Below are 17352 nucleotides of genomic sequence, written 5' to 3' on the forward strand. Positions count from 1 at the left end.
TTTATAAATTTGGTTTTATTTTTGGCAAAATTTCATATACACAAAAGCAAAGTCCTCGGCAGAAAGCCTGAACTTCTTGTATTAAAAATGGAACTTGCACAATATATAAGGACAATCTCCTCATCAAAAAAAACTAAGGCTCTCAAGACTGTTAACATCTATAACCGATTGAAACTGCTAACTTGATTTTGGCGCTTGCAAACTTTTGTTTATTTATGTTCCGCTTAATTTATTTTATTTTTTGTACTCACTTTGTCTCACTGTCCTTGTCACTCTCTCTGTTCCTCATTGTACTACCACAATGTCATATTTTATGTGATCCCTGTTTTACTCGACTGTATGTCTAAAATGTGATAAATAAAGTTAAAAAAAAAAAAAAAAAAAAAAAAAAAGGAGAACATATTTTGTTTATTTGTTTGTTTGTTTCTACAAGAGCTTTGTGTGATTTGATAAGTATCTGAGGCTGAGACCACAAGACAGTAAAACATGATTTTTGGGCTTCATTTCTGTACTGAACAGTCATTTAAGATTAGTTAGTAAATAACAATTAGCTAATGTTGTTCATGAGACTAAAGTCATATCACTTTGGTAATGTAAATATAATATGGCCAATATTATATTTATTATATTAATCATTATTAGCTATTACAGCAGTGAACATGAACTCTGTGTCAAATACTGAGCCTCAGTACAGATTCAAGTTGCAGTTATTTATATGTCTTATCACCTTAAATCGTCACTCAAAGACAAGTATCTTTGACAGTGCATATATAACCGGTCATTGGTACTTCCTGGCTTGTGTAGTTACTAGGTAACAAAAGCTCAACACTGCCCCTAGCGTCCTGGAGCACTTCCGTTGTGTTTTGGAATTTGCATGTGTTTTGGGGTTTGTACGTGTTTTGGAGTTTGCAAGTGTTTTGGAGTTTGTACATGCTTTGTCTCTAGGGGCCACCGTATTGTAATCATTATGATGCTATAATTTGAGATACAAAATAATAAAAGATGTTTTTGTACAAAGTATCGGTATCGGATCAGTATCGTCGATACCACGCTGAATATTACTTGGTATTGGATCGGAAAGGAAATCAGTGGTATCGCACATCACTAATATATATATATATATATATGTATATATATATATATATATATATATATATATATATATATATATATATATATAGTGTTGGAGTAACGGAGTAACAGTTACCGTTTAAAAAGGTGGTATTTAGAATACAGTTACTTTGTTGAAATAAATGGATTACATGGCAGTATTTTCCTGTTTCATATTTTCGCAGGTCAGGACTGTTTGGGTTTTGTTTGACAGCTATGTTCTGTTGTTCCAGGCGACAGAGTTACGGTTGCCATGGTTACAAGGCTATGCTCTCTCTCACTCTCTGTGTTTCCTGGGTGAGAGAGCACCTTTTTGTTGTTGTTGTTGTGCTAAGCTAATAGGCAGAATGCTACAGGCATAGCTCTAAAGAATGTAGCCTCATGGGCAGTGTAGTCCATGTCACAGGGAGAATGGACTGCCATGCCCGTTATGTGTCTGTGAGCAAGAGAAGGGAGAAAAAGGAGAGTAGAAAAGTACGAGCTGTCACCGAGCAAAAACAGGAGCTGGAAGCATGTAAATATAATAATAACCACTGCAGCCAAGAAGAGTGCCTGACGAGCCCAGTTGTAAGTACGCTATTAAGACTCGACTGTACACTGTGTTCGTGTTTTCCTCCGAAACAATAAGTTCTGTTGGAGCAGTCCTTCAACACCTCTCTCTGTCTCTCGCAAGCAAAGTTGACCCACACAACAAAGTAAAGCTATTTTTCTGCTACGAGCCCGACACAGAACCCGCCATATTAGTCAGAGGTCCCTTTACTACGGTTCGGAGCCACGGACCTTCAGTAATAGTAATAAATCACACAGCAATAGTACATTCACGTAGTTGTAAAAAGCATGATAATATATTAAGTAATCCAAAGTATTCAGAATACGTTACTGTCATTGAGTAACGTAACAGAATACGTTACAGAACAGAATATGGGGCATATATTCTGTAATCTGTAATGGAATACATTTTAAAAGTAACCTTCCCAACACTGTATATATATATATATATGTGTGTGTTTATATATATATATATATATATATATATATACATAAGTTGTGTTTTGAAAATTGGAGTTCAAGTTATTTTTACTTCCAATAGTGTTAACATACTGCAAATTAGAGGGAACATTGATATAAACATAGCACAAAAAGTAAGGAAATGTGTGTTTCATTAGTTATGCTTCAAAGAAGCTTTGGAAAGCCTATTTATTTACCCTTAAATAATGCCACACTTGTAAGGAAAACACATTTGTTGGTTAAACAACAGAGTTCAATATGTGGGTTATGTTCAGTGATTGACTGATAATCTGGCATACTGGGCATTTGCCCAGTGAACCGAGGGGTCAATATAATTATTTTTCTTTGTTGGTACTATTTTACAGGCCGCCCTGAAGGGCTTCTGCTCACCATCACAGCAACCCATTCTTCATTTTCATTACTGACACTGGATTCCCCAATCAAATCTCAGTCGGCCCTGTCTTCCTTGTGTACTCATGCAACTTGTAGAACAGTTGCATGAGTAACTGTTCTACAAGTTGAGGCTCCTCCCCCAAGTGGAATAAGTGTCACCTCCTCACCTGTCTACAATCAACCAGCAGTATTTAGGACAAGCATCTACAACTATTCTTCACCAGATGGTCTACAAACCTATGTTAGTACTGCACGGACTTTCTTTCTTATGCTTACCTCAGTTCCCCAGGGAAGCCTTCCTCTTATCTGCCAAGCAAGACATCACTTACTCGGGTCATTCTTAATCCCTGTAGCTTCTGTTTCCTTCCTCTAACCACGCTGTTCCTCTGTTTCAGACCCTCCACGCTCGAGACCCCTGCACTCCCCTGTACACTCTTCTAGTGTTGTTATCTATTCCTGTGTTTTTCAATCGTTTGTGTTAAATCTGGTTGTTGCTGTCTGTGATTGTATCTGTGTTTGGGTCCACATTTTATGTCCTGGCCTCTCCTTGACACATATTGTCAATGAGGGTGCTTCCTTGACCATATGTGTGTGACACTCTTACAGCAAAACAGTTACTTGGTGTACTTGTACTGAACCAAAGAGGTTGATCATCACAGGATTAAATGACTACAGGCCTATCACCCTGATGTCTTTGGCAATGAAAAGCTTTGAAAGACTGGTGGGGAGCCACTGGTGGAACAACTGCAGTTTGTTTACCAGGGAACCAGGTCAATCGAAGATAAATCCTGCATCACTTTAACAAACCAGGGACATATTCCAAGATCCTGTTTGTGGATTAGAGCTCATTCACACACAGACCATCAGCACTGGCCTCCCCTAGGGGTGTGTTGTGTCCCCACTGCTCTTCTCCCTCTACGCTAATGATTGCCTCCCAAAAGACTGTTGTTGAAATTTAGTGCATTAAATAAACAAAGTTACGCTACTGGAGTTGTATTTTGAACAGTTTATTCAAGGAAGCAATTCAGTCAGCAAAAGGCAGTGATTGTGTTGACATTTGAAATTCACCCAAACAAAGGAACCAGTCCCTACTTATATAGACTCCTCACCTCATCTTTTTTAACTTATTGTCACGCAAAAAACTGGTCAACCTCCAGGTGAAGCACAGTTGAATAGGATATATGGAACAGACACGTTAAACAAAAACTTAATTGTTCAGATGAAGGAAGTAGGACATTGCTTCAATTAAGAAGATCCTGCATACCTGACCTTCTGCATTTGCAGGTGTAAAACAAAAATATAGGCACTGGCCAAGAAAGCTGTATCTTAGTATATAACAAAATAATCTTCAACATTCTCTCCTTTTGATTCTAAAGAACCATATGTAGAGTAAAAAAATCATTATACATTAGACTCTCATAAACTCATAATTAAACCACATTATATGTGAAAGGTTATAAAACATGGAGCCAAAGGATCTAGCTTAGGGGAGAAGCAGGCCACGAGTCAGGTGGAGTCAGTGAAGCCCACAGTGACTGGCCCACAGTGAGTGGGGCCTGCAAGGCAACTTTCATGTGAATGAATGTTTATTTAGCTTTAAAAATCCAGAGAAAAACGTGAGTAACATGACATGAGCCTTTAGTAAGCTCACACATTTCATGTGACTGCAAAATTAGAGTGGCCTCTCCAGGTCAGGGACAAGTTGCTGCCCCAAGTAGATGAGTTTATGTATCTCGGGGTCTTGTTCACAAGTGAGGAGTGGGATATCGATATATTGATTGGCTCTGCAGTGATGCGGACATTGTAATTGTCCATTATGGTGACATGACAGCTGAGCATAAAAGCTATAAAATTACAATAAGAACACATCCTCAAAAATGACGTAATTTGGTTCTTAGTGAATGGTTTTGATTTGCACTGTTGGGCATCAGTGTATTTGGGAGACAGATACCATTAGCTAAAATCTGATACCCCTGGAATGTAACTTCCTGCTAAACAACCTGCAGCTCTAGAAGGCTGGCCTTATGACCTTCAGCGGCCAAATGCTTCAACAGATTCATATCACTATTAATTAGGTCTAGTTAAGAAAGGATCTCCTGTGGTATCAAATCCAAAACTTGTGCATTCCTTCTTGGACCATTTTATGTTACCTTGAAATCATTAACATAGTGTAGAACAACAGAACCTGGAGTGAGTGTCAGAGAGTTTAGACCAGAGGTCGGCAACCCTGGGCATGTGTGCCAGAGCTAGCACGTGAAGGGTTAACTGATGGCACGACCATAGCTGAACTGGCCATCGGGCATACCGGGCATGTGCCTGATGGCCGATGGAGATTTTTCGTTTTTATGGGCCGATGATTTTTTTTTTTTTTTTTTAGTCACAGTATAAACAATGAAAGATGGTGGATTGGCCAGGTGCTGGCAGATGTGTAAAAATAACTCAGTTGTTTGGTGGTGGCTATGGCGGAGCTTCCACAGAGGCCAGCAGGTGGATGAGGGAAAGGGGAGACAGGAGGAGGAGAGACCCGAGGCGAACTTTAGGTAAGAAGTTATAACCTGCGGTCTATCTGGGTCAGATATAAATCAAGTTTAGGTGTAGTTTATTTTCAGTGTGCTGACTTTTTAAAGTCAGTTATAATAACTCGTACTGTATACTAGCTAGAATGATGGAGTTTCTATACAGTTGGGTGGGTGCTATGATGTTACTGATAGTCAACTCTATTTTATTCATAAGGTTATTTAGTAGAGTTGCCAACTGTCCCGTAAAAAATGGAATCGTACTCGGCCGGGGCGGAGCTGTCTTCGGGCTCCTGCCCTTGGCATGTGCACCTGCCACTAATCAATCACCTGTAGCTTATCACCACTCTTGGACCCTTCTAAAGGCAGCAGCTCAGAGCCTCTCGTCGCTGTAATATTGAATCACCACGTTAGTGAGAATCCCAGCTTGTAGATTAGTGAATTGTGTCACGCATCATTAGTGATTGCTTTCCTTCCTGTCTCCAGATCCCCGGTCCCTCCCTGTTTCCTCGCAATCTGGGGAATTGAGCATGAGTGAGCTGACAGTGAGAGCAGAGTGTGAGGAGCGGCTAAGACCCCATGTGTTTGGAGCATCTGTCCCTTTCCTCTTCTACTGACTGAACGCAACCTGCTGCCTGCGCTTGAGTCCAACCTGCTAGCCTTGACACAAAGCTGGAGTTATTCTGTGTCTTTACGGTGCACAGCTGCCTCTTCTCTCCCCCTCCCTCTCCTGTTGCTACTTCAATCATGAAACTGATCAATGATCAGCTGATCGGCTTGTCTCTCTTGTTTGTTTATCGCCCGCTTTGCGCCAGAAAGAGGAAACCAGCAGATGTTGCGCTAAACAACAGCAGCACGTTTAAGCTTGATCAGCTGATGTTAGAATTTATTTAATATTACTTTCTAGTATCAGCTGATGTTTGCTGGAGCCACAGCTGTGAAAGCTGCTGGTCATGATGTCGGTTTGGATATGTGGTGAGAGGGAAACATGCAGATGAAACCAGGAGACGTCCTTACTGAATCATCAGAGCTGAACAGGTGATGGAGAAACAGGTTTACCTTTTAGGTGACATGAATGAGTTGAAGGGAAGTTATGAACTGTTTTTGAGAGACAAATAACACCAGGATCCTTTTTTTTATGTAGCTGACAGCTGGTAACTTTGCAGGGGTGGATCTAGCAAAGTTTTGCCAGGGGGCCAGGTAGGGCATTAACAGGGAAAGGGGGGCACAAAGAGATACTTTTCTTTCTTATTCTCATTTAAAATGTCTAGCTTTTATTAAATAATTATCTTCTGGGCGACCGTGGCTCAGGGGGTTGGGAAGCGCATCTGTAACCGTGAGGTCGCCGGTTCAATCCCTGGGCTCTCTGTCCTGGTCGTTGTGTCCTTGGGCAAGACACTTTACCCTACCGCCTACTGGTGTTGGCCAGAGGGTCCGATGACGCGATATGGCAGCCTCGCTTCTGTCAGTCAGTCTGCCCCAGGGCAGCTGTGGCTACAACCGTAGCTTGCCTCCACCAGTGTGTGAATGCGAAAGTGAATGAATAGTGGCATTGTAAAGCGCTTTGGGTGCCTTGAAAAGCGCTGTATAAATCCCATCATTATTATTATTATTATCCAATCTTACAACCAAAGTTTTTATCTGATGTAAAATGTATAGAAATTATACATATACCAACAAGACACTGTATATCACTTTCACCACAGCATTTGTTTTCATTCAAAGGCTTTATGGCTTTTCCTATAATACCTGGTGGGCCGGTCTCTAGTCAAAATGCCCAGGCTGATTCTTTTGTCCCAGTCCAGCAGTGCACTGCAGACACGCAGTGAACTAATCTGAGAAGGTGCATTAAAAAATAAATGGCCGGGCCAGCGGTGCACGTCGCAAATTAGCTCGCATAGACACATTAGTTGTGCTGCTCCTTAATGACAGAAACTTAGCTAACAACCCAAACTACGAGATTCAACTTGTAATTGGCTAAAAATAACTTAGCCTACCAGTGAGAGGGATGTTGCTAGCTGGCAGTTTTTGTAAAGCGATGTTGAAATTTCCAACACTTCAAATGCTTCAGGAGCTGTCTGCTCAGCGCAGCATCAGCACCGTGGAAATACACGGATACATTCGTAGACTCGAGACAGAATTCACAATGCGTTTTTGGGACTTTCAGGTGTATGGACCAATGTTAGCACCAATGAGCAGCTGGATATTTCTCGCATTAACTGCCTGGACACAGAGGACATCGAAATGCAGCTGATTGAACTGACAAGCTCGACTCTGTGGGGGTCAAAGTTTGCAGAACTACAGACGCAGCTGGAATCCACAGCTGTGTGTGTTCATGGAGCTTGCATTTCCACCTGCTGGACATCACGACCTGACAAGTTTAACTGTCTTAAGAACATTGCAGAGGCCTTATTGACAGTATTTGGCTCTACACTGTGTAAGCAGATTTTCTCTCACATGAGTGTCCTTAGGTAGCTGTCTGAACGCTGGACACTCGGAGACCTGTGTCTCTGAGTGGGAGAACAGAGATCACATTAACATGTGTATCTCTGTATTAACAAACATGCCACATTGGCCCAGTTTATTTTTCTTATCATTGTTGTGAGGAGACGATAAATAGCATTTGCATTTTCTGTTGTACAGTTCATTTGCTGTTATGGAGTTTTTGTTATGGATAAAAGGTGTCATTTTTTGTTTCAAAATAGCTGATAACTATTCGCTGATAGCTGCCAACATCTGCAAACAAATATAATTCGATAAAGTTGTTCTATATAGTGTGTAACTGTTAATATAGAGTGTTATTCAATTTATTGCTAGCACAATTATATGGCACATTGACCTCTGAGGAAATTTTAGGTTTTAATTTTTAATGGCACTCATTATCAAAAAGGTTGCATACCCCTGGTTTAGACTTTCCATCATGCACCCATAAATAGTAAAACTTTCAATAACAATTTCAAAGTATGATGAAAGTGTAAGTATTGCCATAAAACTTCAAAACAAGGCAAAACCCACACACTGTTTGTGCACAGGAACACTAAAGAACATTTGAAAGTTCAACCAGAGGAAAAAAATGTTGAACCTTGAGGGACTCCCTTCATCCAGAACATGTTCAGGTTAGGAAATGGGCAGAAAACATTTCTGCAAACCCCTCACATTCTGGACATAAACTCTTCAAACTGCTGTCTTCAGGAAGGTGCTACAGAGCGCTGTTTACAAAAACCTACAGAGGGAGTTTCTTCACCCAGGCTGTCACACTGATGAACATAATCAAATAACCCACTGTTATATTGTTCTGGACATATGCACATTGTCGCACTTAGTTTGTATAAGAATTTCTGTCCTTGGGCTAATGATACAGGGCACACAAAACTGAACAGATTTTACACAAAGGACATCACCAACATGTATACTGCTATGAAGTCACCTAATCAATGATTTGAGAACAACATTTATTTTATGTTTAAAGAACATTTTCGCACCTTGAATTTACTGTGTGAGAGAGAATTGTTCTTATTGACTTTATTCATTTTTATTTTTTGCTCTTCATTGTTTACACATCTAATCTGGTATTACTTTTATTTTTTTTTAAATAAGGAGAGATAGTGTTGCCATCCTGAATGTTCACATTGAACAGAAAAGAAGGATTAATTGTACATTGCCAAAGCATCAATTATAAAAGGCAGAACAATGGTGTTTCAAAACTCTCCCTCCCTTGAGGATAAGGCAAAATAATAAAAACCTGCCACATACTCGTATGACTGTGTGAAGTCTTTGTCTTGTTTTTGGTTTTCCATTCATACTTGTTATGTAATTAGTTTTATGAGCAAATGTTTTGTCTTTGAAAACAATAATGGATAAAGAGTTAAATGTTACCTTTCTAACTCTGGACTGGTACACGGAAATTAACAAGTACAGATATATTTTCTTTTTTATTATGTTTACACTATATATTCTAATAATCTGCATTAATTCTACTATTGTGTATTTAATCTGGATTCATAAAAACCTCCATGAGCCTATGTACATTTTCATTGCTGCTTTGCTACTTAACTCTGTTCTTTACAGCACAACTATTTACCCAAAACTTCTGATTGACTTTTTATCTGAAAAACAAGTCACAACATATTCAGCCTGTCTCTTTCAGTTTTTTATGTTTTACACTCTAGGTGGTTCAGAGTTTTTTCTCCTGGCTGCCATGGCCTATGACAGATATGTGGCTATATGTAAACCTCTACAATATCATATTATCATGAGAAAAACCACTGTGAGTATTTCCCTGATCATAGCTTGGCTTGTACCTGTTTGTCATATTGCTGTCCTAGCAATAGCGAGTGCTGAAGCTAAATTGTGTGACTCTAATATAAAAGGAATATTTTGTAATAATGCAGTTTACACTCTTCAGTGTCAAAGATCAAGATTAATTACTGTCTTTGGTGTGGTTTGTTTACTAGATCTTGTAATACTTCCTATGCTCTTCATAGTTTTCACATACACAACAATTTTCATTGTTTCTCATCAAAGTTGTAAAGAAATTAGGAAGAAAGCTGCAGAGACTTGTTTACCCCATCTCTTAGTTTTAATTAGTGCCTGTTTGTTTTTTGTGTATGATGTAAGCATAGCTCGGGTGGAAGCAGATTTTCCAAAAACTGCACGCATAATAATGACATTACAAATAGTGCTCTATCACCCTTTATTTAATCCATTTGTATATGGGCTCAAAATGAAGAAAATTTCAAAACACCTAAAAGGGCTGCTTTGTCAGGGCAAAACAACTTCGTGTATTAAAACTGGATCTTAAGTACAGTCATTTGTTCTATAATGAGTTTTACACCATCATTGTATCTGTGGAAAGAAATATAAAATGGAAAATAAATCACTTTCATTAATTTATTTACCAAACTGTCACCATGTTTTGAAGAGATGACATTTGTATTATTTATTTTGCGGTTTAAATATTACTAGTAATATTAACATTCATAGTACTGATGATACATAAAATAAACATGGAATAACTGTTCCTACAGGTACCTTAATTCCAAAAGAGGAATTAGTCTTTCCATTTTGATATAATAACCTCTGTTACTTTTGATTAATGTTCTCATAGCTCTCTTTTGCACCTGTCGATTTACATTTGTATTTTTCTGACTTTTTAGTTTTCCACTTGTTAAGCTCAGTAAGAGAATGAGAATTATATTTTCAGACCTGAAGAGTTCTAATAACATGAAAGCTACGATCTTGAGATAGAGGAATTAATGAAAAAGTTGCCCTTTTCTTAATATAGACACCAACTGTGCTTTAGGTACAGCTAACTGAAAAAAATCACCTGTATAATCCACATTATTATTGTCGAATTTCTTTCATTTATTATTTCAAGAAATAAATAAATAATGGCTGAATAATGATAAAGCACAGAAATGTAGAAATTTTAATTTAGCTTTACATTAGATGTATTCTGTTAATTCTGCTATCATTTATTTGTATTTAGTTAAAGCTCCATGTACCTGGGTTGTTTTCATTTTTACTTTGACTATTTATCCTGTCTCTTTCACTGGTTCATTTATTACTCTGTATGTGCCATGATATCTGAGTGGCATGTATATAAACATAGCATAAGAAGGAAGGAAATGTGTGTTTTTTCGGTTTTGCTTTTTGGCAATGAATCTTATACCGCTGGAAAGCCTGTTTATTTCTCCTTACATAATGTCACATTTGTAAGGAAAAACACATTTGTTGTAAACAGCAGAGTTGAGTGTGTGTGTGTTGTGTTCAGGGATAGACTGGTGATCTGGCATACTGGGCATTAGCCCAGCAGACCGACCGGTATAATTATTGTTCTTTGTCGATACAATTATCCAGGTCGGCCTGAAGGGCTGCTGCTCACCATCACAGCAACCCATTGTTGATTTTCATTACTGACACTGGATTCCTCAATCAAATCTCAGTCAGCCCTGTCTTCCTTTTGTGCTCATGCACCTTGTAGAACAGAGTTTAGTGTGGAATAAGTGTTTGATAAAGTTGCACAAACAAAAGTGAAACAGTTGAGGTGAAAAAGTAGAGAGGAAAAAAATGCTGTCATTGAAACTACAAATAGATGCAGCAAAATGTGTCAAATTTACTTACATGTTAGTTAGTGCTCTGCAAAACTGAAAATTTTGGTATCAATCCGACACCCATTAAATTAAGGGTAGTACTTCCTATTCTAATACTTTTAATATGGGCTTATGCAGAGCAGATCAGTGGGTCATGATTTATGACCTAAATCATCATGAATTTGCTTAATTCGGAACACATTTTAATGACCACAAAATGACAGTTTTGTGATTTTTATTATCCACAATAATTAGTTAACAAAGTAAAATATACCTGTGGTGTGAATGAGACACGGCGAATCCACGGCTCGAGGTTTTGAGCCATTTTATTTATCACAGCTGCAGCTCACCAGCTACCAGCCGGACATACATGACACCACAATCAAAAACACAACCCTATTTCCCCATGTTTAACTCGGTAGGTGCGGTGCCATGCCACGCAGGTGTGTTCACCCTCTCCGCATGGCACCGCAAACCACGCCCCAAGACATACCCCATCTCAATCGGGCGATAGCGGTATGTGGTGGTGGTTTGGTTTGCGATTGAAGCTGGGGAGGCACCTGTAGTGGCGGCGCAGCTGGTTCGAAGGTTGACCATGTTGAACGCAAACACGGGCCTGCTGGCACGTTCATGAGCCCCTGCTCACAGGTGGCTCGGCCAGCATCCGAACAGGAACAGCTGGCACCTCAACCTCGGGCTCAGGTCAAGCAAGCTCCCCTGGCATGGGGACCTTCACCTCTCCCGGCTGGAGCAGCCCTTCACGCAGCGGCTCCTCCACCACCAGCAGGCATGGACCCTCTCGCACCTCATCTACATCCAGCAAGAGCAGCTCGTCCACCGCTCCCGACTGGAGCAGTCCTTCACCCGGCTGCTCCTCCTCCTCTGGCAGGCACAAACCCCCGCATGCCTCGGCCACCGACCCTGGCTGCTGAGGTGTCCCAAATGGCTCCACCACTGCTTCCCCACCGTTAGGATACACCGGTGGGCATTGTGGTGGCGGTGTTGACCAGGCCTGGAGCAGAGTTGCCAGATTTGCGATGCTCTCCAGGTGACGCTCAGTCTGGTACTGCAGCTCTTCCTGCTGGCGACACACCTCCTCTGACTGCTCCTGACCCGCCATGCTGCCTCCTTGGTTTCAGCACCAGTTTGGTGTGAATGACACATGGCAAGTCCACAGAACAAGGTTGCGGGCCATCTTTATTAGTTTGGCTGCTTCAATTCAATTTAATTCGATTTTATTTATATAGTGCTAAATCACCACAACTGTGGCCTCAAAGTGCTTTATATTGTACAGTAGATTGTACAATAAAAGATACAGAGAAAAACCCAACAATCATATGGCCCCCTATGAGCAAGCACTTTGGCGACAGTGGGAAGGAAAAGCTCCCTTTTAACAGGAAGAAACCTCTGGCAGAACCAGGCTCAGGAAGGGGCGGCCATCTGCTGCGACCGGTTGGGGTGAGAGAAGGAAGACAGGATAAAGACATGCTGTGGAAGAGAGACAGAGATTAATAACAGGTATGATTCAATGCAGAGAGGTCTATTAACACATAGTGAGTGAGAAAGCTGACTGGAAAGGAAAAACTCAATGCATCATGGGAATCCCCCAGCATTTGCAGCATAACTAAGGGAGGATTCAGGGTCACCTGGTCCAGCCCTAACTATATGCTTTAGCAAAAAGGAAAGTTTGAAGCCTAATCTTAAAAGTAGAGATAGTGTCTGTCTCCCGAATCCAAACTGGAAGCTGGTTCCACAGAAGAGGGGCCTGAAAACTGAAGGCTCTCCCTTCCATTCTACTTTTAAATACTCTAGGAACAACAAGTAGGCCTGCAGTGCGAGAGCAAAGTGTTCTTAGAGGGTGATATGGTACTACAAGGTCATTAAGATAAGATGGGGCCTGATTATTTAAGACCTTGTATGTGAGGAGTAGGATTTTGTATTCAATTCTGGATTTAAAAGGAAGCCAATACAGGAGAAATATGCTCTCTCTTTCTAGTCCCTGTCAGTACTCTTGCTGCAGCATTAACTGAAAATTAACTGAAGGCTTTTCAAGGGAGTTTTTAGGACATCCTGATAATAATGAATTACAGTCGTCCAGCCTGGAAGTAATAAATGCATGAACTAGTTTTTCAGCATCACTCTGAGACAGGATATTTCTAATTTTAGAGATGTTGTGCAAATGGAAGAAAGCAGTCTTACAAATTTGTTTAATATGTGTCGATTATTAGAGATAGGTTGATCATATTTAAAACTGAAGCATTAATTAATGGCACGACTTCTTTGAGCAGTTTTGTAGAAATGGGGTCTAAAAGAAACGTTGATGGTTTGGAGGAAATAATTATTGAAGTTAAACCAGAAAGATCAAATTGAGAAAAATAGTCTAAATGAATATCAATGGTACTGAAAGTAGCTTTTGTCATGGTCGGACGGTCCTTCCCGGGGGCGACCTGCCTGTGTGTGTGTGTTTCTCTCTCTCTCCTCCTCCCCTACCCAGTGGCTGACACACCTGCACCTAATTTGCCACCCAGCTGTCACTGATCATCCTTCGTTGTGGGCTGAGGTATTTAACTGTGTGTCCAGATGGCAGTCGATGCTGGATTGTACTGGAACCTCGGTAGTGAAGAGTGTTTGTTGACTTGTAGCTTAGCCTTAGCCGGCTAGCCCCCTCACCTGGTGTTTTTGCTCATTTGTAGGAGGAAAAGATACAGAGCTGGAGGTTGAAGAGAAGGAGCCCGCAGGGTTAAGCTATTGGAGGAGAACACACACTTGGATGTCACTTTGGGAACTCACCTGCGCACCACTGGGAGTTTGGAGAAGATCACCGTGGGACTTTGCACTTCACTTTGTGTTTTGAAACTGTTTTTGGGCACTGTAAATAAACGCACTGTGTACTTTGCACCCAGAGCTCCGCGACTGAGTCTGCATTTTTCCATTTTCCGTGACAGAACAATCCAGCCAGCAATGGACTCAGCGGACTCAACCCCCATCCAGCGCGAGCTCGCGCTTCAAGCTGAACGGTTGGAGCGGCATGAAAAGATGCTGCAGCATGTGGCCGAGGAGCAGTCCGCGCTGCTACAGGTGGTATCTGAACTGAAAGGTATGTTGCTTGCTATACCTAGAGCACCCGTTCAACCACCAGAGCCCCCTACACAACCACCAGTGGAGCTTCTAAATGTAGCAGCGGCCTGTCCCCTTCCTCCATCTCCACCTCCCCCTCAGCGTGAACACACGTTGCCTGTACCTGAAAAATTCAGTGGAGAGTTGGACAAAAGCTGGGGATTTTTGACTCAATGCTCTCTGATTTTTAGGCAGCAGACTCGAGCTTATGCCCCTGATATTGCCAAGATCACCCTCATGGTGGAGCTCATGACCGGACGAGCACTACTATGGGCTCAAGCAGTCCTGAGCGCACAACCCTCCATCTCATATAGTGATTTTTTTGAGCAAATTTCGGTGTGTGTTTGACAAAGGATCTAACCCTGACAGTGCTGCTCATCGCATGTTTACTTTAAAGCAGGGCCGGCGGAGCGTGGCAGATTTCTCCGTGGACTTTTGGATCCTGGCCGAGGAGACGGGCTGGGAGGAAAAGGCGCTCCGAGGAGCATTCCTAAACAGCTTAAATGAGAATGTCAAACGTGAGTTGGCCACTAAAGAGCTTCCTAAATCGTTAAGTGCCCTGGTTAACATGTGTATAAGTCTAGACGACCATATGCGGGAGTTTGGCAGGCGGACTGGAGATGGGCGACGGTCAGTAGGGGGCGTAGGAGTTCCGACTGGACTCCCGTCTCTCGAGTGGAGAGAGGAGGGACCGGACTCACCTGCTGACGAGGAGCAACCCATGCAGCTGGGACGGACTAAATTCACCCGGAGCAGAAGACAACTGGTGGGTAAGTGTTTTGTGTGCGGGACGCCTGTCCCTCACGGCTAAAAGACTCAGCCCGTCAGTAAAGGTGGGGATACTGACGGGTGCGCCGGTGAATACATTCCTCCACCTCAGCTGCCCCGCTAAATTACGGTTTCTTTCCCGCACCCATTCTTGTGATGCACTAATAGACTCGGGAGCTGAACAAAGTTTTTTGGATGAGGCTTTGGCCCACAAGATGGGTTTGCCTGTTGTTCCTCTCCCTGAAACGCTCAAAGTGTCAGCACTTAATGGCAGGCAGTCACTCACCGCACTCAAGAAATCACACTCACTCTCTCTGGCAATCACACTGAACAGATGTTCCTGTTTCTCTTCAAGGCACCTGACACACCCTTAGTTTTGGGATTCCCCTGGCTCCAGCGACACAATCCACAGATTGATTGGGCCAAGGGATGTATCGTGGGGTGGAGCACCCATTGCCATGAGCAGTGTTTACGCTCTGCGGTGCTGGGTTGCATGTCAGACGACCCTGCGGGGCCGCCCACTCGCCCCGACTTGTCAACCGTGCCCGCCGAATATCATGATCTAGGTCGAGTCTTTAGCAAAGACGGGGCCCAATCGCTGCCCCCCCACCGTCCGTACGACTGCGGGATTGATTTGCTCCCAGGCGCCCCCTTGCCCACTAACCGACTCTACAGTATCTCGAAACCTGAGCGCGAGTCTATGGAGCGCTACATTACCGACTCCCTGGCAGCAGGCATCATCCGTCCCTCCACCTCTCCCTTGGGTGCAGGCTTCTTTTTTGTTGAAAAGAAAGACACGACCCTGCGCCCCTGCATTGACTATCGGGGACTGAACAAGATCACTATCAAAAACAAATATCCTCTACCTCTGCTCGCCTCAGCTTTTGAACTCCTTCAAGGAGCCACCCATTTCACCAAACTTGATCTCCGCAATGCTTATCACCTGGTCCGCATCCGCGAGGGGGACAAGTGGAAGACGGCCTTCAACATCCATCCGGGCCACTTCGAGTACCTGGTAATGCCGTTCGGACTCACTAACGCCCCTGCCATTTTCCAAGCCCTGGTAAATGACGTTCTACGAGATTTTTTGAACCACTTCGTGTTTGTTTACCTTGACGACATTCTGATTTTCTCCAGATCCAGAGCTGAGCATGTTAAGCATGTGAGACTGGTGTTGCGCCGCCTGCTGGAGAATCGGCTGTTTTGTAAAGCGGAGAAGTGTGAGTTTCATGCCTCAACTGTCTCTTTTCTGGGTTTCATCATTGAACAGGGCCGGTTGCGAGCGGACCCGGCTAAGGTCAAAGCTGTGTTGGAGTGGCCTGTGCCCGGCACCCGGAGGAAGTTGCAAAGTTTTCTGGGATTCAGCAACTTCTACAGACGTTTCATCCGGGACTTCAGTAAGGTAGCACTGCCTCTCACACAACTTACATCACCCAAACAGCCGTACCTGTGGTCTCCAGCAGCTCAGCAAGCATTCGACCGTCTCAAGAGTCTGTTTGCCTCGGCCCCCATCCTGGCCCAAGCTGACCTCGCCCTGCTGTTCGTGGTGGAAGTGGACGCTTCTGATTCGGGAGTTGGGGCGGTTCTCTCTCAGCGCAAGGAAAGTAAACTACACCCCTGTGCCTTTTTCTCCCGTCGGCTCACTCATGCTGAAAGGAATTACGACGTGGGCGACCGGGAGCTTCTTGCCATCAAGTTGGCGCTGGAGGAGTGGCGGCACTGGTTGGAGGGGAGCGGACATCCTGTTATCGTGTGGACAGACCACAAGAACCTCGCCTACCTCCAAGCGGCTAAGCGCCTGAACGCCCGACAGGCCAGGTGGGCATTGTTTTTTGCATGGTTTAACCTAACCATTACCTACAGGCCCGGGTCCCGGAATACAAAACCAGACGCCTTGTCACGCCAGTTCGCGCCAGATGCAGACCCTGAGGAGAAGGAGAGGCCCATTCTGCCGGCCTCATGCATTGTGGGGACCCTCACCTGGGAGATAGAAAGGGTGGTCCGAGATGCTCAGCAACAAGATCCCGACCCCGGCACCGGTCCAGCAGGTAGATTGTACATTCCCTCAGTGGTCAGGGGTAAGGTCATCCACTGGGCACACACCGCACGGTTTACCTGCCATCCGGGCAGGAACCGTACTGTCACCTTTTTACAAAGACTGTTTTGGTGGCCCTCACTCTCTCAGGACGTCCGGGAGTATGTGGCCGCATGTCCTGTGTGCGCCCGAAATAAGACGTCCAACTCCCCTCCATCGGGACTCCTCAGACCACTGCCTGTCCCCAGACAGCCGTGGTCGCACGTCGCTCTGGACTTCATCACTGGCCTCCCTCCGTCCTCTGGTAAAACTG

General features: G+C 43.2%; 1 protein-coding gene across 1 annotated transcript; it reads left to right on the forward strand.

Annotated features, from left to right (window-relative positions):
- The first annotated feature begins 8877 nt into the window (after positions 1-8877).
- On the forward strand, positions 8878-9916 carry LOC148098163 (olfactory receptor 1500-like). The gene is made up of 2 exons (XM_087830029.1): positions 8878-9798; positions 9863-9916. The coding sequence occupies exons 1-2, from the start codon at positions 8881-8883 to the stop codon at positions 9914-9916; spliced, it is 972 nt and encodes a 323-aa protein (XP_087686155.1). The 5' UTR covers positions 8878-8880.
- Positions 9917-17352: the final 7436 nt, after the last annotated feature.

This window comes from Neolamprologus brichardi, chromosome 16 (assembly GCF_056152115.1).
Source record: "Neolamprologus brichardi isolate AB-2024 chromosome 16, ASM5615211v1, whole genome shotgun sequence".
Classification (NCBI taxonomy): Eukaryota; Metazoa; Chordata; class Actinopteri; order Cichliformes; family Cichlidae; genus Neolamprologus; species Neolamprologus brichardi.